We start from the raw sequence: 26,814 nt of genomic DNA on the forward strand, positions 1-26,814 counted from the left end.
ACGAAAAACTTGACCCGCCCTTCAATGCGGGATTCAAAAATGCTTGCACGTGAAAGATGGTTCAGTACCCAGTTTATTTAGACCAACTTGCTCCTCAGAATCACAACCTGTAAGTATGAATAATTATTGATGTGTATATATATTCTACCGGCTGTTCAAAATATGTAGTTTTGTGTTTTATTATGTAGGTCTCTTAAAACTTTAATGTTACATCAGTCAATCATGTTAGTGCTCGAATAACGTATCTCAGATAACAACATTGTGTCGGCCCAGATCCGGCCCACATCTGGCACATGTGGAATGATCTGGCCAACATGTATATTAAATATGGAGTCATCTCAGCCTTTATAAGCCTGTTAATGGTTTGTTGATGGACATACACTTGTTAATGCTGATGGTGAGGAATTACAGCTGCAACATCTCATAATGAGTAGCGTATCTCTGAGAAACGCTCTGCTCAAGTCATCCGTGCAATTGAGGTTCGGGTTGAATAACTGGTTCTTCCAATTGATATGGTAAAATCAACGGCATCGTCGTCTTCACAGTGTGTTAAATTGCTGAGCTTTACGAGCGATCCGGATGGAGCTGAAGTTCAGTTATGGTAATGAGTGTTTTGTTTCCGAAAATGTATATTATGAGAAAATTAAACTTGACTTTTGATGCTTGTAAACCTGTTGTAGGAGACCTCCAAAACAAAATTAGGAACTATAATAGGGGAACTTTAAACTCTGTATAAACTATGAATAAAAATCAATATAGTGTTATCTCATGTACTGTATTTAAGACATCACTGAACCCAAACCTTCACAAGCACAGACAGAAACACAATAATGGTGAGTATGTAAAGAACCAAGAAGGTCACATCTATGATTCTTGCCACTCTGATCCAGTAGAGGCATCTCTGCATCTCGTTCTGATCTCTAACTGAGTCTGGAGGGCTCTGCAGATCTCTCACACTGTCTATGAGAGGAAATACAAAGCATAGCTGTAGATCAATGTTATAATTATTGTGGTCAGTATCATCTCATATACAATTCTTCGATTAGAAATTGCTGACACTTTGTCAGATGAAATCCAACTGAATATGCTGTGTCGTCTCTTACCATCGCAGCCAGTAAGAGCAGCTGTGGTTTCCACTGATCTGCTCTCAGCTCCTTTAGCCATCAGAAAATTCACAAGGATAGTCTCCAGAATGCTCAAACCAATGAGACTGAAAATCCCAGTGCAGTAAACCCCTGTAAAAACATTAAAATATATCAATATCATGAATGCAACAGCTAAGATGCCTCTGAAATCACACCCCTAGTGAAAATTGACTTACTAGTGAGCAACATTCATTTGACATTTAATTAATACTTAACATTTAATAGAATTGAGTGAATATTACTTAATTTAATTTAATATATTAAACTTCACATTACTAAGTTTAGAAAATTTATCAAAATTAACTTATCAAACAATACAACACTGAATTAAACCTTACTTTAAAAGTGTATAATTTTTATTTAGTAACACTTAAGTATAAACAATACAAAATCTATTATATAGATTCCATTCTGATTCAATATAGTTGTAATATATCACTTGAACACAGATAACTCAATACTAGGTACACAATACAAAACGATGGTATGAATGTTTCATTTTGAGTAGAAAATGAATCCACATGTCACAAAATGGCAAGTTACCAAACCTAACAACAAAACCAATGATAAAACGGTGCAAATACAGCTGGATAACAGTGAAAAACCAACCTTATTAATTATTCATCCCCCAGTGCATGATGGGAACATCAGTATTATAAAAGTTTAGTAGGTTTTACTTAATTTTATATCGTTGATATTTACGCTTTAAAGGTTGTATCAGCGATTTCAGGCCCAAACATAAATGATCTCATTCATCTAATCTTTCCTAACGATCCGCTAGGCAGCCTAGGCTCTGAGATCTGCACACAAAACAGTTGGTTTCACCACCACTCAAAACCAAAATAAATAGTGTTCCAGCCAATCACCGACAGGGGGTTGTGTGCAGATCTCAGAGCCTAGGCTGCCTAGCGGATCGTTAGGAAAGATTAGATGAATGTGATAATTTATGTTTGGGCCTGAAATCGCTGATACAACCTTTAATTTCTACAATTTTGAATGGAGTACTAATATAAGATTTACTTTTTTTATTATTATTATTCTTGCCTGAAGAAACTTTTTCATGTAGAAATTATATTTGTTTTTTCTGTAGAATTGACTTCACCACAGAATAATTTTTATTGTTAGTTTCCATGGCTGTTAAATAGTTCCGACACACCTTTTCACCTCATTATCTCCCTGCTTTATGTACATAGGGTGTAAAGTCCAGGTTCGAGGCGAGGCAAGGCAAGGCAAGGCAAGGCAAGGCAAGGCAAGGCAAGTTTATTTATAGTATATAGCACATTTAAAACACAATGGCAATTCAAAGTGCTTGACATAGAAGAAATTAAAATAATAAAAAGAAATAAAAAATAATTAAAACAGTTTAGAAAAATAAAATACAGCAGTACAAACCGTTGGACGAACAGCTGCACAGTGCTCATTCAGTAAATGCACAGCTAAACAGAAGTGTTTTGAGTCTGGATTTGAAAGTGACTACAGTAGGAGCACGTCTGATCTCTTCTGGAAGCTGGTTCCAGCTGCGGCTGGCATAATAGCTAAAAGCAGATTAGCCATGTTTAGAGTGAACCCTTGGTAATTCTAGCTGATATGATCATAATGATTTGAGTGATCTGTTGGGTTTATATTCAGTGAGCATATCTGCAATGTATTGAGGTCCTAGGCCATTGAATGATTTATATACCAGTAATAATATTTTAAAATCAATCCTAAATCTAACTGGGAGCCAGTGTAAAGTCCTGAGGACTGGTGTGATGTGTTCATATTTTCTGGTTCTGCTCAGAATCCTGGCGGCAGCGTACTGTATGAGCTGCAACTGTCTTATGGTCTTTTTGGGAAGGCCAGTGAGGAGTCCATTACAATAATCCACCCTGCTGGTGATGAAAGCATGCACAAGTTTCTCTATGTCTTGTCTGGAAACAAAGCATCTAATTCTTGCAATATTTTTCAGATGATAGTATGCTGATTTAGTTATTGCTTTGACATGACTACTGAAACTAAGGTCTGACTCTAGTGTCACACCAAGATTCCTGACTTGATTTTTAGTTGTTTGACCCCTAGAGTGAAGGTACACAGCAAAATCCCCAGTGTTAAATTAACACTCCTCAGTGTTTATATGTGTCCACACTACAGGGTGTTAAAAATTAACACTGAAGCAGTGTTGAAGTTAAAGGAGAACTCGGCAACTCTAGCGAACTCTAGTCACTTCTTCGCTGATTTTTCCTTTTGTTGTCGCATGTTTTCCCCACGAGCTCCCCCTACAGCTGTGGGGGGGCGTATATTTCACAACATGGAAATATAAAAACTCGTAAAAAACTCGTAAAAAACTCACTTGCGGCGGCCTCCTCCCCCTCTCTTCCGCTGCTCATGTGCGTTTGTTTTGATCGGAGCAAGCCAACTGTATCGTGTGGAGCTATGTCTACCGAGGTGGGTAATCTGGTAATACATCATACATGCGTGTGTGTTTATGTCGAATTGCCGTAAAGCAATTCGTGTTTCGCGCTCGTTCTCGTTCTCGCTTCTCACGAGACTTCCAATTTCTATCTTGCCGGGACGGTAGTCCCCAAGTTGCAAGGTTGGTTTTCCGCCTGAGAACGTTGGGGGGAGCGGGGAAAGTCACCAATATCACCAGAACAGGTTGTTTAACCATCCAAATGATTTCTAGACAGTTTTATTAAGTTAAAAAAGTTACCAAGTTCTCCTTTAATGAGGTAATTAAGTTAACAGTGAAGCAGTGTTGAAGTTAATGAGATAATTAAGTGATTAATTAAGTGATGATTGGCCATTAGTGGTGACACCTGATGATAACAAGCAGACTCACTGAAGGAAAGAGAAACAAGAACAGAAAAAAGAGAAACACAAGAACTACTGACTTTGAACCATGATTGCACTTATTATTTTACCAGTTTGACTTTATTTATGTCATACATCTACACACGGTCTTATTTAGATTTAACAGAAGTTTAGATGGTAATGTTTTATGGAATGTTTCGTTTCATGTCACCATTATGGTGGTGCTCCAACTCTGTGCTTATAGAGCATATGTGTTGTGGCAAGAGAAACTATGATTTGGGCTGTGTTTCCTGAAAAAATTGCAAGCATAATTTGATTGTATAGACCATTTGTTGCAGTTGGTCTGCAATCAAGTTAGGCTTAAGATGCTTTTGGAAATGCAGCTCTGGTTATGTTTCAATGATGAAATTACTAGTCACCTGATTCAATGATGTCACCCAGCATTATAAACTGATTATAAACTCACATCAGTGAATCAGGTCACTACGTGATAATGTTTTTATCATCAAAACATATTGTGAGCAGGTCAAGTTTTCTCTTGCAGTAACAAATGTGCTTTATAAACACAGAGTTGAAGCAACCAGAGAAAAACTAATATTAAAAAATGAAAAGTGTCAAGAGCCCAACTAAAGCAAACACTGACCACCAAAATGGTAACTTGAAAAGAAAAATCCCATAAAATATTACCGTCTAAACTTCTGTTGACTCTCAAGAACTTTTGTCGATGTATGACAGAAATAAAGTCAAACTGGTAATAATAAGTGCAACAATGTGTAATGACTCGAAGTCAGTAGTTCTTGTGTTTCTCTTTTTTCTGTTATTGTTTTTTCTCTTTCCGTCAATGATTCTGCTTATTAACATCAGGTGTCACCACTAATGGCCAATCATCACTTAATTAATCACTTAATTATTGCATTAACTTCAACACTGCTTCAGTGTTAACTTAATTATCTCATTAACTTCAACACTGCTTCAGTGTTAATTTTAACACCCTGTAGTGTGGACACATAAGCTGTGTCCCAATGTGAAGGCTGCATCCTTCGAAGGACTGAAGACTTCAAGGATGCAGCCTATGCGTCCTCCGAAGGACGCACCATGTAGCCTCCGTAGGATTTCCTAATTGCGCAGCCAGGTGTTCCCGATTACCGCTCCAGGCGCCAAGCAACGGTGCGAGAGTATGCTGCCATCCTGACAATTCATTTGATATGCTATGGAGCCAGAACTGGCTATTGTCATTTTTATGTTTTATATTTTACTGGAGGACATGGTATTAAGGATGTTTCAGGTCATACTTTCGGCTTAGCCGAAGATTCAAATGTTCATTTAGCCTATATCTTACCTTGATGCGATTTTGTAGGCTAGTGTATTCTTTTTATTATGCACATAAATGGACCATGGTAAATATATTTACACAGGTTTTTAACCCCATTTGAATATAAAATCCAGTTGAATATAAAAAGTCCAGTGCGAATGTTACTCCCGCTCGTCATCGGCAGCTGTCAGTCACTGTTGCTAAGCGACAAGAACAATCCTCTGTAGGCTAGACCGGTCCGAGCGCTTCAGATGCGCAAATGGGACGGAGCTGTAGTTAGCAACAATTTGTTAATATTGTGACAATAGGCCTACATTTTGTTACTTTAATTTTCAAAATAACCAGTGGTGGTATGTAAGGAACTACATACTTCGTTAATACTCGAAGTAATTTTCCCACACGGGACAGCAACACTACAAAACTGTTATTTTACAACATGATACATTGTTTTACATTAAACTACACAAAAGTATATAGTTTAAATGTATCAACCTTGAAAATATTCTGAAGTAAAATGCAACATGCAGTAGAAATGCAGAATTCCTTTACTTTTACTCTTGATACCTTAAGTGCATTAGAGTATGCAAGATAATGAAAAAAAATAATAATAAAAAAATTGCTTAACTAAGGTTTAAAATATATGACTAGTAGTTTTTCACCAATGTGGTATTAGTGGTTATTAAAAGTACTTTAGTGTAATAAAGTATCTCAATATTTATTCCATGAGTCAGCCCTGCAAACCTGTTGGTAGACAACTTAGTGGATAGTGGAAATATGCAGTCAAACACTCTGGAGACCATCCCAGATGATGTCCCACCAGCAGGAGGCCTTACCAGGGTCTCTATTGTGGAGCCCATCCCGGTCCAGCAGCACACCAGGGTCTCCCACTCAGCTGAATAAAAGTCTACATCATTTTTCTTATTTTATGTACTGTAAATTTAAATGTTTATGTTGAATTTGATATGTTTAACGTATGTTGTAAATAGTTGGGGGGAAAAAAGGTATAGAAGAATTTGTTTCATGTAGAAATTATGACTATCATTACAAAAATAAACAATGTCCAGAGCAATGAATTCTCTTTTATTTACACATTTAAAGTTGCATAAAAATAAATAAATGTACAGATTTTTTTTATATTTTTCCTTTTAAAAAATATAGGTGAAAAAAAGTTAAACAAGAATATATATATATATATTTCTCAATAATTCTTTCAAGAAGAGAAAACAGCCTGTCCATCCTCTCCCTACTCTCCAGTGCTCTCCTCACCTCTGCAGTCCCATGTCTTCTCTAATCAAGTCCAAAAACTCCTCCTCTCTGTCTCGCCTTCTTCGTGGTGCTGGTGCTGATGCTGTTGCGGGTGCTGGTGCTGGTGCTGGTCCTGCCTCCTCCTCTTCTTGGGCACCCACTGCTGAACTCGGCCCTGGTCTGTCCTCGGGGATTGAGGCAATGAGGACAGCGGGGTTGGTGCAATGCCTCTGTCCCAAAACCTCATCCATGAGGACAAACCAGGGCCAAGTTTCAGCAGTGAGTTTCCCACTCACACCCTCTCCTGTCCCAGGACACGTGCAATCTAAGGCAGAGCAAATTAACCATGGCTTGTTAACAACAACAGCACAATACAACAGCACAATACATTTCAGCAAAGATGTGTGTATTAATTTTCTTATATATATATAAAATTATATACCCATATAAAAATGGGTCTGGGGAATGTAACTCCCATACAGGCACAAAATAATATATATATATATATATATATATATATATATATATATATATATATATATATATATTATATTTGTGCCTGTATGGGAGTTACATACCCCAGACCCATTTTTCCCTGAAGTGTTCTAAAAAAGCAGAAAAGGGTACTTAACACAGGGGTCCAATCTTAAGTGCATTGTTAACACTGCAAAATATGACACATCAAGACCAATTTAGACCAACATTAAAAACCAAATTTGGGGGTTGGTTGTTTTAGGCTTTAGGGTGAGTGATATTTCTTATAATACACAAGTGAGATAGACAAGTGCAAATATTACAAATAGGTAGTTTAACTAATAACTTTATTACCACAAGTTTTGCCTAAAACTACCTGACAAATGAAGCCATGCAATGATGACGAAGGAGTTAAGATGAAGTTTATAATAAACTTTAACTGTGGTTTCGCTAGCTATTTGAGTAAATGAAAACATAATAGGCTACTTACATTTAAATGTGAATTTGCTGTCCACCACCGATCTCTCGGCCGCCGGCCTGTCGTCAACGGCGCGCAATGACTTATGGGGTAGGATAGGCCGCTAAGTGTCCATTTATGTATCCTTCTTTTCACGGGGAAACGAAGGGCGCATTTGGCGTCGCTTTTGAATCAGGGTAGCCTTCGTCGCGGCGCGATGACGCAACCGTCCTTCGAACACGGCCTTCGGAGGATGCAGAATTGAATTGGGACAGCCTTCATCGAGCCGCGGTGACGCAATCGGCCTTCAAATGCGACCTTCCAAGGATGCAGCCTTTGAATTGGGACGTCCTTCGTCGCGCCGCTGTGACGTTTCGTCTGGCCGCGGTGACGCAATCGGCCTTAAAATACAGCCATCCGGCCTTCAAATACGGCCTTCGAAGGACGCAGCCTTCACTTTGGGACACAGCTATCTAAACACTAGGGCTGTGCGATATATATCGTGAGATTGTTATGCGCATCTCGTCAGTAAAGCCGGTTCCTTGATTAGTAGTAAATCGCCATCACCTGCTTTCAGATGGAGCGGCATTTACTACAAAGAGCCGTAGTTAACTGACAAGCTGAGCCATATCGCATTAATATCGCGGACGTATCGCCAGCGATAATTAATGCGATATGGCTCAGCTTGTCAGTTAACTACGGCTCTTTGTACACAGCAAAAACTCCAGTGTTAAATTAACACTCCTGGGAGTGTATGAGTCCACACTCAAGAGTGTTTAAGTTAATGATATAATTAAGTGATTAATTTAGTGATGATTGAACGTTATTGAAGACACCTGATGTTAACAAGCAGAATCACTGAAGGAGAAAATCTCAAATTGTAAGCCACCGTTATGGCGATCAATGGTTGCTTTAGTTGGACTCTTGACCATTATATTATTAACTTTAGATTTTGTTTGTCTGTTGTTTCTGAATTATAATCACCAGTTGAACAAAGAAAAAAGTGATCTGATGGTGTTGGTTATATTATGACAATCATCATTTGAACTTGATCACTGAACTCATTAAAATCCTTCTTTCTGACTTTGATTTATGTTGTTGGTTACAGCATAACTGTGAATCTGCATAAATGCCCAGAATTTTTGATATAATATAAAGGATTTCTTAAAAGTTGTTTTAAAAAAAAAAAATCATTCTTTTAGGCACACACAGATGTCAAGATTCAGTCTATGCATCTCAACAATGGTGACGAGCAGAATATTCAATTAGAAAAAGTAAATTACATAGACAATTCAGATCATAATTTATTCATACCGCAATGCATGATGGGAGCCATTAATGAGTTGTGATTGGTGGCAGCCACTGCAACATGCTTTATTATTGTCACCATTGTTGAGATTCACAGGCTGATTATTGATGTCTGTGTTTTAAATGAATTTATCTGAACGTCTTTTACTCAGAACATTTATAAAATTTTTAGAATTATAAGTAAAGTACTGATAATCATAGGCTGAAGAATCACCAAACTATCTCAATAAGTTTCCTTTTTGAGATCACAGCATGATTATGTCAAAACATAACCAACACTATAAGATAACATTTTACTTTGTTCATTTAACTGTTATAAATCAATAACAGCAGACAAACAACAGTAAATATTAAAGTAAACATATATTGGTCTAGAGCCCAACTAAAGCAAACACCCATCACCTTAACGGTAACTTACAATCTGTGATTTTCTTCTTCAGTGATTCTGCTTGTTAACATCAGGTGTCTTCAATAATGCTCAATCATCACTAAATTAATCACTTAATTATCTCCTCAGCCCTAAATGCCGCTTCATCTGAAAGCAGGTGATGGTGATTTACTACTAATCAAGGAACCGGCTTTACTGACGAGATGCGCATAACAATCTCACGATATATATCGCACAGCCCTAATAAACACTGAGGAGTGTTAATTTAACACTGGGGATTTTGCTGTGTAATTTGATTGTACAGACCATTTGTTACAAGTTAGGCTTAAGATGCTTTTGGGAAATGCAGCCCTGGTTATGTTTCGATGATGAATTTACTAGTGACCTGATTCACAGATCTCACCCAGCATTATAAACTGATTATCTAAATGCTTTTCAGGGCTAGGCAACTCCGGTCCTGGAGGGCCACTGTCCTGCAGAGTTTAGCTCCAACCCTAATTAAACACACCTGAACAAGGCAATCAGTGTTTTCAGGATTACTAGATAGATACAGGCAGGTGAGTTTTTATCAGGGCTGAAGCTAAACTCTGCAGGACAGTGGCCCTCCAGGACCAGAGTTGCCTATCCCTGCTTTAAGTTTTCACTATAGTAGCTACTTCCAACAATGTTTTATTGATCTGAAGGTTTTAAAATCACACACAGACATCAAGAATCTACATATGAATCTCAACAATGGTGACAATCACACAAATGCTTCATGTTGCAGTGCATGATGGGAGCCACCAATCAGAACGCATCAATGGCTCACATCATGCATTGCAGCATGAATAAATTATGCAGCTGAATTGTCCTGTAATTTCCATTGTTTTTTTCTGTTTGCTTTTATTTTGCTATTGTTTTGTTCTGACTTTAGTAGCTTGTTTTGTGATGTTCAGAGTTGATCTGTTTGTCACTAGTTTGATTATTGTCACCATCGTTGATATTCATATGCTGATTCTTAATGTCTGTGTGTTTAAACACAATAACTTTTTAGTACAAACTTTTTTCAAAATTGTTCATATTGCTGTTGAATCTCAAACTGTAAAATCTCAGAACTACAATCACTAATACTAAATGAGACATCAAGCATATAGTCAAAGATTTAGACTCTGAATGACCTCAGATCACTACATGATGATAATGTTATCATCATCAAAACATATTGCGAGCAGGTCATGTTTTCTCTTGCAGTAACAAATGTGCTTTATAATAAACACAATGTTGGAACTAGGGCTGGGCGATTTAAATCGTGATATTGTTATGCGCATCTCGTCAGTAAAGCCGGTTAATTGATTAGAAGAAAATCGCCATCACCTGCTTTCAGATGGAGCGGCATTTACTACACAGAGCCATAGTTCACTGACAAGCTGAGCCATATCGCATTAATATCGCGGACGTAGGCCTATCGCCAGCGATAATTAATGCGATATGGCTCAGCTTGTCAGTTAACTACGGCTCTTTGTACACAGCAAAAACTCCAGTGTTAATTTAACACTCCTGGGAGTGTATATGAGTCCACACTCAAGAGTGTTGAAGTTAATGAGATAATTAAGTGATTAATTTAGTGATGATTGAGCATTATTGAAGACACCTGATGTTAACAAGCAGAATCACTGAAGAAGAAAATCACAAATTGTAAGCCACCGTTATGGCAATCATTGTTTGCTTTAGTTGGACTCTTTGACCCTTATATTATTAACTTTAAATTTTGTTTGGTTGCTGTATCTGAGTTATAACTGCCAGATGAACAAAGGAAAAAAGTGATCTGATGGTGTTGGTTATATTATGACAATCATCATTTGAACTTTATGTTTTTGATTTATGTTGTTGGTTACACCATAACTGTGATTCTGCATAAATATCAGAATTTTAGATATAAAGGATTTCTTAAAAGTTGTTTTAAAAAAAAAAAATCTTTCTTTTAGGCACACACAGACGTCAATTGTGGCAGCCACTGCAACATGCTTTATTGACGGTGCCAAAGACAGAGGATACCATTCTCTTCCACCGGTGGAAGAAGCCATAGCGGCTCATCTTTGCCTGCCCTCTGCTGGACGGCGCGCTAAGTTAAGAGCATGCTGAGCATGGTTGACGTCGTGCTCAGCCGCGCTTACACCGCCGCTGGACAGGCTGCATCGGCGTTGCACACGATGGCCACCTTGCAAATCTTCCAGGCCGATCTCCTCCGAAAACTGGATGAGGATGGACCAGAAGCGATTTGCGTGCCGGACTTAAGGAGCGCCACGGACCTCGCTCTCCGTGCTACTAAGTCCGCTGCACAGGCCATAGGACGGAGCATGGCCTCTCTCACCGTAGCTGAGAGACATTTGTGGTTGACGCTCTCGGAGATGTCTGATTCAGGACACCACGTCCTGGTCCGCTCGGACAACATGTCAGTGGTGGCCTATATAAATCGCCAGGGAGGTATCAGGTCCCGAAACCTTTACAGGCTGACGGAACGTCTCCTGGTATGGGCTCAGCACAATCTGCACTCGTTGAGAGCAGTGCACGTGCCAGGCCTTCTGAATATGGGACCAGACAGACTGTCCAGTAACAATGTTCCGACAGGAGAATGGTCTCTACACCCACAGACAGTCCAACTGCTGTGGAAGAAGTTCGGCAGAGCAAAGGTAGACCTGTTTGCGTCTCAAAAAACGTCCGGAGTTTTTTTTCCAAGAGCAGGGACGCACTGGCCCATGTCTTGCCCCGCTGCCCGCTCTATGCTTTTCCCCCCGTCAAGCTCTTGCCTCAGGTATTAGAGCGAATCAGGGAAAATGGATGCTCAGTGCTACTCGTGGCTCCGCTCTGGAAGAACCCGGCCTGGTTCCCAGTTCTGATGGAGCTGACAAGCACTGCCCCATGGCCAATACCAGTGAGGAGGGACCTCCTCTCTCAAGCCAAGGGCTCGATTTGGCATCCTCGCCCAGAGCTGTGGTCCCTACATGTGTGGGCTATCAACGGGTACCCGCTAGCCTCCCGGAGGGAGTGTTAAACACGATCACGCAGGCTAGGGCCCCGTCTACTAGACAGCTCTATTCCTCAAAATGGTCGGTGTTCTCTAGCTGGTGCACAGCTCGTGGCATATCACCCCCAGTCTGTGGGGTGACAGAGGTTCTCTCCTTCCTACAAGAGCTGCTGGATAAGGGCAGGACCCCATCCACGCTCAAGGTTTACGTGGCGGCCATAGCAGCATTTACTAAACCGGCGCTCGGCCAGTCACTTGGAAGGAACGATTTAGTCATCCGCTTCCTTAAGGGAGCTAAGAGGCTGAATCCTCCTAGACCTCCTTCAGTCCCCGTGTGGGACCTTTCTACGGTTTTGGAAGCCATGAAAGGTGCCCCATTCGAGCCAATCCAAACGATAGATATTAAACACTTGTCTTTCAAGACAGCGTTTCTTCTGGCTCTCGCTTCGGTGAAACGCATAGGGGACTTACAAGCGCTCTCAGTGAGAGCGACGTGTATGGAATTTGGTATGAGGTGCCCCTAGGGACATTATTCAGAATTACCATGCATATACATGTACTTTTCCTCTCACATACACATATGAAACCAAATTCATTCACATACTATAATGAAATGCTCACACACATACAAGTGAAATGCTTTTACAAACACAACTGAAACACTCTCAAACATACAACTGAAAATATTACGCTCACACACACAACTGAAACGCTCACACACACACACAACTGAAATGCTCTCATACATACAACTGAAAATATTATACTCACACACACACAACTGAAACGCTCACACACATACAACTGAAATGCTCTTATACATATAACTGAAAATATTACGCTCACACACACAACTGAAACGCTCACACACACACAACTGAAATGCTCTCATACATATAACTGAAAATATTACGCTCACACACACAGAACTGAAACACTCACACAAACACAACTGAAATGCTCACACACATACAAGTGAAATGCTTTTACAAACACAACTGAAACGCTCTCATACATACAACTGAAAATATTACGCTCACACACACAACTGAAATGCTCACACACATACAACTGAAACGCTCTCACTCACACAACTGAAATGCTCACACACATACAAGTGAAATGCTTTTACAAACACAACTGAAACGCTCTCACTCACACAACTGAAAAGCATTTCAGAATGTTGTATGCAAGCATTTCAGTTGTGTGTGTGAGAGCATTTCAGTTGTGTGTGTGAGAGCATTTCAGTTGTGTGTGTGAGAGCATTTCAGTTGTGTGTGTGAGAGCATTTCAGTTGTGTGTGTGAGAGCATTTCAGTTGAAACGGAAGGTGGTTAAAGTCTCCAGTCCAGTTGGTGGCAGTAGTGCACCTCAAGACGAAGAACTAGAAGCTGTTGAAAGAAAGCATAGTAAACTAGCGCAAGTTGGCAATAAATTCACAGATTCGAACTTCCCGGGTCAATAACTTGTGAGCTAAACGTTATTAATACACAAATAACACCTCTTTTTAATCGTAGTAATGTAGACAAGCAGCTACAACCTAATTTTCCTCAAAACGAGCTTTCCCTCGTAGTGGACAAAACACATTGAACACTATGCGCAGGCGGCAGAGAGGCAGATCCGAAGGGACCAGTTATTTTTCTTAAAACTTATTTTGAATAAATATATTTTTGTGATTATTATTTATGAAAAATATTCAATAACTGCACTGTAATTCACTGTATTGTTGCCAAATTCAGTTCGCACATTACTGCTGTCCTGATGGTTATACAACACTTATTTTGGGAAAAATGTGTTTTAAATTGTATTTTTTATGAAACATATTCAATAACTTCACTGTAATTCACTGTATTGTTGCCAAATTCAGTTCACACATTACTGCTGTCCTTATGGTTATACTACAACAGTTATTTTGGGAAAAATATATTTTAAGTTGTATATACAATTATAAATTTATGATTTTTTAATGATTTTCATGAAAAATACTCAATATCTTTACTGTAATTCACTGTATTGTTGCCAAATTCAGTTTACACATCACTGATGGTTATACTACAACCCTTATTTTGGGGAAAATATATATTTTAAATTGTATATACAATTGTTAATGTATAATTTTGATGATTTTTATGAAAAATATAATAATAATAATAATAATAATACCTTCACTGTATACAATTAAAAACATTTTTTTCTAAAATAAGTGTTGTATAACCATCAGGACAGCAGTGATGTTTGAACTGAATTTGGCAACAATACAGTGAATTACAGTGAAGTTATTGAATATTTTTCATAAAAATTATACATTTACATTGTATATACAATTTAAAATACATTTTTCCCAAAATAAGTGTTGTAGTATAACCATCAGGGCATCAGTGATGTGTGAACTGAATTTGATGACACAATGTGTGACAGTGAAGTTACTGACTGTTTTCGTAGTAACGCTTTTCGGGTTTTGCACTTTGCAGACGGTCCCTTCGGATCTGCCTCTCTGCCACCTTACTCTTCACGTCACATTACTACGATTAAAAAGAGGTGTTATTTGTGTAGTAACAACTTATAGCTCAATAGTTATTGACCCGGGAAGTTCGAATTTGTGAATTTATTGCCAACTTGCGCTAGTTTACTATGCTTTCTTTCAACAGCTTCTAGTTCTTCGTCTTGAGGTGCACTACTGCCACCAACTGGACTGGAGACTTTAACCACCTTCCGTTTCAACTGAAATGCTCTCACAAACACTACTGAAATGCTCTCACACACACAACTGAAATGCTCTCACACACACTACTGAAATGCTCTCACACACACAACTGAAATGCTCTCACACACACAACTGAAATGCTTGCATACACACAACTGAAATGCGTGAGCGTTTCACTTGTATGTGTGTGAGCATTTCAGTTGTGTGTGTGTGTGAGTGTAATATTTTCAGTTGTATGTATGAGAGCATTTCAGTTGTATGTGTGTGAGCATTTCAGTTGTGTGTGTGAGTGTAATATTTTCAGTTGTATGTATGAGAGCATTTCAGTTGTATGTGTGTGAGCATTTCAGTTGTGTGTGTGTGAGTGTAATATTTTCAGTTGTATGTATGAGAGCATTTCAGTTGTGTGTGTGTGAGCATTTCAGTTGTGTGTGTGAGTGTAATATTTTCAGTTGTATGTATGAGAGCATTTCAGTCGTGTGTGTGTGAGCGTTTCAGTTGTGTGTGTGAGCGTAATATTTTCAGTTGTATGTATGAGAGCATTTCAGTTGTATGTGTGTGAGCATTTCAGTTGTGTGTGTGTGTGAGTGTAATATTTTCAGTTGTATGTATGAGAGCATTTCAGTTGTGTGTGTGTGAGCGTTTCAGTTGTGTGTGTGAGCGTAATATTTTCAGTTGTATGTATGAGAGCATTTCAGTTGTGTGTGTGTGTGAGCATTTGAGTTGTGTGTGTGAGTGTAATATTTTCAGTTGTATGTATGAGAGCATTTCAGTTGTGTGTGTGTGAGCGTTTCAGTTGTGTGTGTGAGCGTAATATTTTCAGTTGTATGTATGAGAGTGTTTCAGTTGTGTTTGTAAAAGCATTTCACTTGTATGTGTGTGAGCATTTCATTATAGTATGTGAATGAATTTGGTTTCATATGTGTATGTGAGAGGAAAAGTACAAGTATATGCATGGTAATTCTGAATAATGTCCCTAGGGGCACCTCATAATTTGGGCCAAATGACTCGAGAGTCATACTCAAACCAACAGGTACGTTCCAAAATCCCTCCACACACCGTTTAGGGCACAGGTGATTTCCCTGTCGGCTCTGCCGGCCTATAATGAGGAGAAGGACGCAAGCTTCCTTTGCCCGGACAGCTCTTTGTTTCGTTCAGCGGACGTTTTAAGGGACTAGCTGCATCGAAACAAGAGTCTATCCAGGTGGATAGTTGATGCTTTAGCGCTGGCTTACACTTCTAGGGCCTGCAGTGCCCGTTAGGTGTCAGAGCGCACTCCACAAGAGGCATGGCCTCGTCGTGGGCCTTGTCCAGTGGGATTGCCTTGCAAGATATATGTATGGTGGCAGGCAGGGCCTCCCTGTCTACATTTATAAGGTTTTATAACCTAAAGGTTCTCGCCTTACAGGCTAAGCTGCTGTCGGTCTAATAAATCAGTATTGTCTGTTCTGATGCTATCGGCTCAGAATACTGAAACTGGGCAGTGTGTAAGACCCACAATATTCATCAGTTCAGGCCGAGTTTTTCGCCCTGTCTGTATGGAATACTATTAATGTAATTTGCGCCTTATAGAACGCTACTAAATCTGGGAAAAAATGCTGTTCTAGCCCCTTTTTTCCTGGACTCTCTGAGTTCCCTGGTGATAGTGCACTATATGAGCCCCGGGCACCTGCCATTGGGACTTTGGTGTTGGATCTCAGCACGGCGTTTTACATTGGGTTCACAAGGATAATTTACAAAATTATTAAGGATAATTTTTGGCTTCAATATCTCGCGGAAAAGAGATTTTCCCCTAGCATAAGATACTTACGCAGTACTCGTTCCCTCTTCTAGAGAGAACCGAGGTTAGTTTAGTAACCGAGTACGTTTTTTAATGTATATTTCATAATATGTGTTATCTTGACTTGAGTTCAACTATAGGATTGCATTATTAGCAAAATGACAATCATGTCTATGTTAGACTCACCAATCAGAGGGATTTTATCAGCCGTAGAGGGCAGTGTGTCATTAAGAATCAGCAGCAACACAGAAACAGACAGAAGTAAAGTCACTTTAAAGCTCAGCTTGTCTGATCCACTTGTGTCAATGAAGAAGGAGGCCACATCCAGCACTATGAAGAAAAATACTGGTAGGATAATGTTGAAGAAATATAGAAGAGGTCTCCTTTTGATGGTGATCTGCCATGAAGAGAAAGAGTATTATTAATTTCATTTTAATTTTCTTGTTGAAAATGTATCAAATTGCACTAATCAAATAAAAAAAGAACATTTTTTTTTTTTTTTACTGCAATCATAATGTGCATAATGTACTTTCTGTGCAAATGTGCAATGTGCAGATAACATTATCACCAATAAGTAACATCATCTAATTTTTACTAACTTTAGCTTTTTCAGCCACATATATAAATAAATAAATAAATAAATAAAATTATAAACATACAGTTACAGAGAAAAACTAATTTTAAAAAACTAAATTTAAAAAATGCCCCTCGTTCACACGCAAACGGAGAATTCACCTCTGAAAACGATTCTTTCTAAAAACTCCGGCCAGAGTGGAGATTTGGGAAAACTCTGTTTGCACGTTTGCATGTAAGCCGAGAAAAACAATGTTTTAGGCAGTCATAGTATGCGACAGAACTTGCACTGCGTCAAAGGTGCGACCTATATTTTCGGGATTCTGATTGGCTAATATGGGCTTCAGCTTCTCATTACACTGCCACCTACAGGTTTGGCATGCTCTTGACGGCATATACATGGGTTTGTGTAAACGAACACTCTTCTGAAAACGGAGAAGGTGAAATGTCCGTTTATGAAAATAACCGGCCACGTGTAAACGTAGTCTAAGCCAATCGTGGAACATCAGAGCTTGTGCAGCCGCTCTGGAGAAGCTGCGCAAAATGAATCTGCGCAAAATGAATCTGACATAGTCGGGCATACCATACTGATTGGGATCACGCTTAGGAAGCCTGTTCGAGTATTGAAAAAACGAGCCAATGCACATTGACGTGCAAGCTTTGCATCTCGCGCTCCGCCCCGCAGCATGGGTATAAACACGGAAGAGGATGCACGCAGCATTTGTCTTTCGCTTCGGAGCCGATAGGTCTTCATGTCGATGTGTCTGAAGAGTGTTGGGGTTCATTCAACGAGCGAGTGTGTTGGTGCTTCTTCCAGAAGTCTCTCCCAGTGCTGGTGTGCCTACAGCGCGAGTGCAGCAGTGATCGCGTGCCTTCTGAGCTCTCAACTGCTGTTTTAACAGCATTCTTTGTGTTTGTTTGTTGTGCATTGGCTCGTTTTTTCAATACTCAAAGATGACAGGCTCCCTAAGTGTGATTCCAATCAGTACGGTATGTTGAATGTGACCGAACTGAAAGGGAACTACAACTGACTTCAGACACAGCCTTAGCTGAAATCAACTGAAGAGAAAAGACATTAAATCTCTGAAGATCTCAGTAGAGGAGGATTAAAGGGATGGTTCGGAGTAAAATCAACCTAGGGTCCTTTGCACCATGACATCGAGCCAAACACCCCCCTAGAAGCCTCGAGACATGAACGAATCGAGACAGCCAAAGAAGAGTTGATTCAGCTTTTAGACAGAGCCTCCTCCACCCATCGCATATGAAGAGACAGTAATTATGAATCAACATGACAAGCAAAGGCTTTACAGCAGTACAAGGGCCACACTAACTTTCAACCCCGGACTCACTTCAGTGGAGAAGATGGATTTCCGACATCCAAGTCAGTATGATGAGCAGCTGAGGTATGGTCAGTACCCTGCCCAAACGATAAGTCCTCAGTATGTTTATGACCACCCATGGGAATCATCCATACGTCCTAATACTGAACATCACAGAATGGCATCCTATAATATGGCACCTCTCATGACATCTATGGATCTGACTGAGAAACATTACAAAGGATAATGCCCCACCATTCCATTTTTCCGCAACAAAGATCCAAGTAAGTTCACCTGATTAAAAATGGCCATAGACAACCTCTTGTCACCTGACAGTACTGAAATGTTCAAATATCAGGTCCTGGTTGACCATCTAAAATTGGACGATGCTTGTCTAATAGCAGACTCCTTCTTGCACTCCCCTACACCTTACAGAGACACCATGATGGCCCTCAATGAACAGTTCGGTCAGCCCCACCAGGTAGCATTAAAAAGGATTGCGGACTTCCAGTGGATTTTTGAATGTGTTTGTCCGATGTCCTGCTTTTAAGCTTGAGTGAGAGAGTGCGTGTGTGCATGGTGCACCCCTTTTTACTGTTGTAATTAGAGATTATAATAAATATCTTTTTATACGGAAACTGTTGTCTTGGTAAATCTGTTGTGTTGCTCCCACCAAACTAAAGGAACTTGCAAGTAAAAGATAAGGCTATTTTATTTAATAGAGTCCCAGCTCTCCAATTGGGTGGCGTAGTTGAGCTACATTGCTTGTATCACACGTTTAACTGAAAGAATGAGCAGAGAGAGAGAGAGAGAGAGAGAGAGAGAGAGAGAGAGAGAGAGAGACCCGGTCGCGCGTGCGCATTCTCTCTCTTCGGATTCAGGCAAAACAAGACTTCACCCTCTCCAAATTAAGCGCTGTCTTGCTCTCTCTCCCTCGTACATATTCATCAAAATAAATCGACACGATGGTAAAAGGTCGGAAGACCAAAGTTTCATGTGGAGCATTCAGAGATTTTTTTTTTTTCTGAATTACCGCTGCCCACATAGCAACATTGTGTCGGCCCAGATCCGGCCCACATCTGGCACACGTGGAAAGATGATCTGGCCCACATTCAGCGTGGGATTATGGCACTTGGGTGGGCCGCTCCTGTTTGCCAAATCTGGGCCACAAGCAGGCCATAGCAATGCCACATCTCAGCCAAGAGCAAATAAATAAACCAGAACTGGACCTTATCTGAGCCACAAAATCTGTATATATTAAATATTAAGTCATCTCAGCCTTAATAAGCCTGTTAACAAGCAGAATCACTGAAATAAAGAAGAGAACAGAAAAAGAGACGAGCAGAAACACAAGAACTACAACTGACTTCAGCCACAGTCTTAGATGAAACCAACTGAAGAGAAAATAAGACATTAAATCTGTGAAGATCTCAGCAGAGGAGGATTAAACAACTCCACAAACAGCATTACCAGCTTCACGTATTACTAACCAGACTGACTTTATTTCTGTCAGACGTCTACAGAAGTTCTTATTGAGAATTAACAGAGGTTTAACTCTAAAGTGTTTCATTTTAAGTCACCATAACAGTGATCAGTGTGTCCATTAGTTGGGCTCTTAACTCTTATTATATCTTTTGTCTTATTTGACCGCTGTGACCGTGTGTGTGTCAAACACATTTGCAGCAGCAAAGAAAGCTAAAGTAAAACGAGATCAGGTGATGATGGTTACCTGTTGATGGTTTTATAATCTTTATTAAAAAAACTATTTCACTGATCTCTTTGGAATCTAACAATTATGTTGTTCCATTAATATCTTCACATCACAAACCCTGTGTTACTGCAGCATGAGATCTAGCAATATTATAACAATCAGTTAGAAGACTTTAACAAACATGAGCATGAAACATTACTGTTCGATGACAAACACAGACATCAATAATCAACGTATGAATCTCAACAATGGTGACAATCAAAAGTACCTTGCTGCAATGCATGCTGGGTACCATCATTGTACAAAACTCCCAGCATGCATTGCAACATCCTACGTCCTCGCAGACTAAGCCAGAACACGTCACACACCAGGAAGTGCGCGCGCCCTCAGATCACTTGGACGTGGTTGTGTACAAGAGGTAAAAACGATATAAATACTGTTCGTTTTCTCACACAAACCGCTCCCCACATAGCAACATTGTGTCGGCCCAGATCCGGCCCACATCTGGCACACGTGGAAAGATGATCTGGCCCACATGCAGCGTGGAATTACGGCACTTGGGTGGGCTGCTCCTGTTTGCCAGATCTGGGCCACAAGCAGGCCATAGCAATGCCACATGTCAGCCAAGAGCAAAGAAATAAACCAGAACTGGACCTTATCTGAGCCACAAAATCTGTATATATTAAATATGAAGTCATCTTAGCCTTAATAAGCCTGTTAACAAGCAGAATCACTGAAGGAAAGAAGAGGACAGAAAAAGAGACGAGCAGAAACACAAGAACTACAACTGACTTCAGCCACAGCCTTAGATGAAATCAACTGAAGAGAAAAGAAGACATTAAATCTGTGAAGATCTCAGCAGAGGAGGATTAAACAACTCCACAAACAGCATTACCAGCTTCACTTATTACTAACCACACTGACTTTATTTCTGTCAGACGTCTACACAAGTTTTTATTGAGAATTAACAGAGGTTTAACTCTAATGCGATACATTTGAAGTCACCATAACAGTGATTCGTGTTTCCATTAGTTGGGCTCTTAACGCTTATTATATATTTTGTCATCTTTGGCTGCTGTGATAGTGTGTTTGTCAAACACATTTGCAGCAGCAAAGAAAGCTAAAGTGAAATGAGGTCAGGTGATGATGGTTATCTGTTGATGGTTTTATAATCATCATTAAAAAACCTATTTCACTGATCTCTTTGGAATCTAACATTTAAGTTGCTCTGTTGTGGCCCAGATCTAGCAAACAGGAGTGGCCCACCCAAGTGCTGTAATTCCACACTGCATGTGGGCCAGATCATCTTTCCACATGTGCCAGATGTGGGCTGGATTTGGACCGACACAATGTTGCTATGTGGGTCGTTTCGTGTCTTAGGCCATCAATGTGTACTTACGATGGGGAATTGTTTAATTTGGACTTCTCTGTGCATGCTCTTTGAGATAGTGACCATAGACCTGCATTATATGACTGACAGACAAGAACGGTTTGACCTAAAAATATCAAAATTGAAACTACTGCGGAAACAAAGACACCTACATCTTGGATGTCCTTGAGGTAAGCTAAAACATACCAAAATTTAATTTCAAAGTGAACTATCCCTTTAAGTCAGTTGTAATTGTTGTGTTTCATTTTCTGAGAGCAAGCATGGTGTTTAACCAACATCACATTGTAACATTGACTCAATAACATTATCATTGATTTATGGATGAAATTTCAACATTTTTTCAACATTAATTGCGGGAGCAAAAGAGATTTTGATTCAATGCAGTTAACATGGACACATTAACATTGTTTCGATGGTTTCTATCTATCTGGGACCCTAATCAAAGACACCTGAACCAGCTCATCAATATCTTCAGGATTACTAGACAGCTACAGACAGAAGAGTTTATCAGGGTTGGAGTAGCTAAACTTTGAAGGACAGTGGCCCTCCAGGACCGAGTTTGCCCATCCCTGGTCGAACGTCAAGAAAACTGGACATTTTTACGTTCCCAGAACCAACACTGAATATTTGGAGAACATTGTTATAACAAAAGTCTGTTAGCTGGGAATGCAGTCTTTGAGTGTGGAGACCCCACACCATTTTGGAGTTCACGCCCCATTTTGGAGATCTCCAGTCTGCAGTTATAAAAAGTATTAGAAAAGTACTTAAAAATATTATTGTGCTCTGTACCTGATTTATCAGCTGATCCAGGTTATTCCAATAAATGGGGGCTTGATCTTTAAAGACATTTATGCTGAGGAGTTCCCACTCTCCCTGGGCCTCAAAGGATTCCCTGGTGGCTAATGAAGTTGCTGTTGCACTTGAGAGTTTAAGTATTACAAGATCCTTGTCTTTGGAAACAAACGTTAAAATATATTATTTATTATAAGTCAAACAATTTAAAATAATTTATGTTTCATTTATTCGTTTGTTTGTCAACACTGATTCATGTGTTTCAGATGTACATGGATATGCTGAAGACTGAAACGTTATATTGCATCTTTGGGTGTCGAAGGGAAACCTGTAGAGATCCATCTTGCAGGTCGTGGTCAGAGATAAAACATCATATGTGAGTAAAAGGCCCCAAAACAACAACTGCACATATGGAGACTCCTTTGTTCCAAACTCTGTCTTGATGCTAAATGGATAAAAATTAAAACATTAAGTTAATACTTATTGAATATTATTAAAATGATTAGAGGTATTCAAAATAAAACTAAACCTGCATACTATACAGAGGGTTGGCTATGTGATTTAAAAGAGCCAAAAAGGACGTTGTGATGTTCATCTGGAAATACTAGAGAACCCAGTCACACAGTGATGTCACCATGTGTGGTCACAACGTCAACAATGTGAGTTCACAGTGATCTTAAAGTGTAACCTCACAGCGCTCTGAGTCTGACTGTGTGCTCAAACTATGGCCACAATATGAGCTCATCTCAGCTGGAAATGTTATTGTTCTATGAATGTTTTGAGAGCATTATGTTATGTTCTTGTAATGTTTTCTTTCTTATTTTTGTTACCAGAATGTTCTCCTAAAAGGTAGGATAACACTCTCCAAAAACATTTTAAACATGTTTAGTGATAACATTGATAGAACATTATCCCCTAACATTCTTATAAAGGTTTAGCGGGAAGTTTCCCAGCAGGACTGAACCTCTTAAAAGAGGTTTAGATGTCGAAGTTAGTTTGAAAGTAATAGTTTGGTTTGGTCACTATTGTAGTGATCAGTGTTTGCTTTAGTTGGACTCTTTGGCCTTGACTAATTGATGTCAGTTTTTCTCTGACTGCTGTTAATGTTTTTTATAGCAGGGGAAAATGTGATCAATTATGTTAGCTGCTTGTTGATAATGAAAATATTGTCATAATGCAGTAGCCTAATTTCATTCTGCCATCAATTATTAAGTAATTAATAACAAATTAACAAAAATATTTGTTATAATCAATCATAACAGTCCAGGATTTCAAACACATGATATTCTGCAGCATTTTAATTAAAAAAAATCTAAAATATTTAATATAAAAAATAAATCTGTGTACATTACATTTTAGAACACTTCTTTGAAACAAACTCAAACCTCAAGAATCAGTGCGTGAATCTCAATAACAGTGACATGCTTCATGCCGCAATGCATTCTGGGAGCCACTGATAAGTTTTGTATGATGCACCCAGAATGCATTTCTGCATGAAGCGTGTCACCGCTATTGAGATTCACGCACTGATTCTTGAGGTTTGAGTGTGTCTGAGTAAAGCAGTAGTTTAAACTGTTTATATATATATATATGTATGTATGTATATGTGTATTTCAATCATACAGATTTTCTTATTTAAGCCAGGTTAGATGTAATGCTGCAGTAACATTATTATAATCAATCATATGAAATTAAAAACACACATGACCATCTAGAAGCTGATCAGCGCATTACATGATGATTATATCGTTGGCCTTGTCATCATCAAGTAGCTGACATCATCTGATCACATTTACTCTTACTGTTCTTGCCAAACAAACAGTTTCAACAGCCAGAGAAAACCTAACATTTACACATCAAGTCAAACTGCCCAACTAAAGCAAACACGGATCACCATAATGGTGACATCAAACCAAACTATACATTTCAATAAATCATCAACATCTAAACCTCTATTAATCTCAATAAGGATTTTTGTACACATGTGACAGAAGTAAATCTGGTTTGTAATAAGTGAAGCTGGTAATGCTTTTTGTTGAGTTGTTTAATAACGTTGGAGTCTGACATCAAACAAATGTTTAGACATCAACCCAATTTTCATTTTCAACCAAAATTTGACGTTTGAGTGATTTTGGAGTTCACGTCCAATAACATTTCTAGCTAAGGTGATTCACATTGTGGTCATAATATGAGCACACAGTGAGTGCACTGTGAGGTTACACTTTTAGCTCACTGTGAACATTGTGATCATATGGAGAGATCACTGTGAGATCAATGTGTTGAAAGGGAAGTCAATGGGGACCATGTGAGAAAAAAATAAATGAAATTCTAAATTAAAAGTTCTGAAAGAATTATTTTTATACCTTTCTACTATTCCAATGTCCGGAGTCCAAAACATATTTTTGGGGAATACAATTGTTTTAATTACACAATAATTGAAGAGGTCCCATGAAAATTTTGGGTCATCCCAGGCCTGAAAAGTTATAATTATGGAGTTCACAGTGATTATAAGAGTGAGATGTTTGAAAATCAAGTAAAATCTCTGATCATACATGACAATTTAAAAAAAAAAAATAATAATTAAACTTTATAAAATAAGAGTGAAATAAGAGTTTTAAAACACTCACAACTATCAATTTGATCTGTGTCGAGATGCTCTGGGCTTTTTCATTCTGTAGATAAAAAGAAGTGAGTGATGAAACTCATGTCTCTAATATTTTATTGAGATTAATATACATTTTATTATTTTGAGGGTTTCAAAAACATCTTGCTAAAGGACTGCAGTTAAAAATTAGCCAGCTGGCTAACACTGGCACATTAAATGTTGATTAATGTGTGTTGTGAAAGAAAGAAAGAAAGAAAGAAAGAAAGAAAGAAAGAAAGAAAGAAAGAAAGAAAGAAAGAAAGAAAGAAAGAAAGAAAGAAAGAAAGAAAGAAAGAACACAGCAAAATCCTCAGTGTTAAATGAACACCTCTCAGGGGCGGTTTCCCAGACAGGGTTTAAATTAAGACAGGAGTAGGCCTTAATCTAGAATAGTTAATCGTGTCTTAAAAAATGGCTTTCTGTAACACATATTAAGTATAGATTACTAACACCTGGTGTATGGAATCCTGAACTAAAATAAACCAGATTAATTTAAAACCAACTGTGCTAATCTGAATTAGCATGAGATAGGTTGCCTATATTTAAACTGAATTATTCAAATAATTAATACTTCTTGTTGAAACACAGTAAACACACCTTCAGAGGTGGGTAATCCAGGGGCCAAAGAGTAAAAGTCCTGCCATAGGAAAAAAAAAAAAAAAAAAAAAGTCCTGCCATATGTTTATTCCACCCATTAACTCAGTCAGCTGATTTCACTAATTAGTTCTGTCTCCTGCTGAATTAGCAAATCCAGGTGATTGGAACTAAATACTGAAGAGGACTTTTACTTTCTGAACCTGGACTTTACACCTCTGGCCACATGTCAGCCAAGAGCAAAGAAATAAACCAGAACTGGACCTTATCTGAGCCACAAAATCTGTGTATATTAAATATGGAGTAATTTCAGACACAGCCTTAGATGAAATCCACTGAAGAGAAAAGAAGACATTAAATCTGTGAAGATCTCAGCAGAGGAGGATTAAACAACTCCACAAACAGCATTACCAGCTTCACTTATTACTAACCAGACTGACTTTATTTCTGTCAGATGTCTACAAAAGTTTTATTGAGAATTAACAGAGGTTTAACTCAAATGTTTCATTTGAAGTCACCATAACAGTGATTAGTGTTTCCATTAGTTGGGCTCTGAACTCTTGTAACCAGAATGAGTATGCTATGCCTTTAAGTGGGCAGATGAGGTGATGGGGTCGGCTCCATTTAAAGTCTCGTGGGTGTCAATGAAAGAGTGTTTGTTCTCGTTCTCCGCTTGATGCACGAGTGTGTGTGGTTTCTCCTATACTTGGAAGCAGACGTGGATTTATGGGTGGGCCTGGGTGGGCCTGGGTGGGTACGTGCCCGGTTGACCGGTGGCCCACTCAATCAGATTAATAAAAACAATTACATTTTTTTATTTTAATAATAACAAATTAATAAATAATTTCATTTTAATAGTTTCCTGATGACATTTATGTAAAGTAGCTACGAAAAATAGCTACAAAATAAAAATATTATGTCGGCATATCACGTGTCAGTCCAGTGACGCTATCACGCAACACCGCGGGCGCGTTTCGGACCGAAAGTTTTCCGTAACCGTTTTTAGGTAGTAGCGGGAACCTAACAGAGCTAAAAAACGATGGCTAAAAAACAGCTACGTTGACCCACTTTTTAAAAAAAACACGTCTAGATGACGATATAATTCTGGACCATCATGTCATACCTGAGGAGGAGGAGGATGGTCGTGAGACACTTTACGTTAGCGGCTTATTTTCATCAAGTCAT

The 26,814-nt window shown here is 38.9% G+C and overlaps 1 protein-coding gene across 1 annotated transcript; it reads right to left on the reverse strand.

Moving 5' to 3' along the window:
• Positions 1–787: 787 nt before the first annotated feature.
• On the reverse strand, positions 788–26,745 carry LOC311097279 (5-hydroxytryptamine receptor 3A-like; the record flags this gene model as incomplete). Its single annotated transcript, XM_084136862.1, has 8 exons — positions 788–960; positions 1,104–1,235; positions 16,793–17,003; positions 22,389–22,549; positions 22,664–22,836; positions 24,755–24,864; positions 25,019–25,063; positions 26,740–26,745. The coding sequence occupies 8 exons, from the start codon at positions 26,743–26,745 to the stop codon at positions 788–790; spliced, it is 1,011 nt and encodes a 336-aa protein (XP_083992988.1).
• Positions 26,746–26,814: the final 69 nt, after the last annotated feature.

This window comes from Abramis brama (assembly GCF_963993115.1).
Source record: "Abramis brama genome assembly, chromosome: 1".
NCBI lineage: Eukaryota > Metazoa > Chordata > Actinopteri > Cypriniformes > Leuciscidae > Abramis > Abramis brama.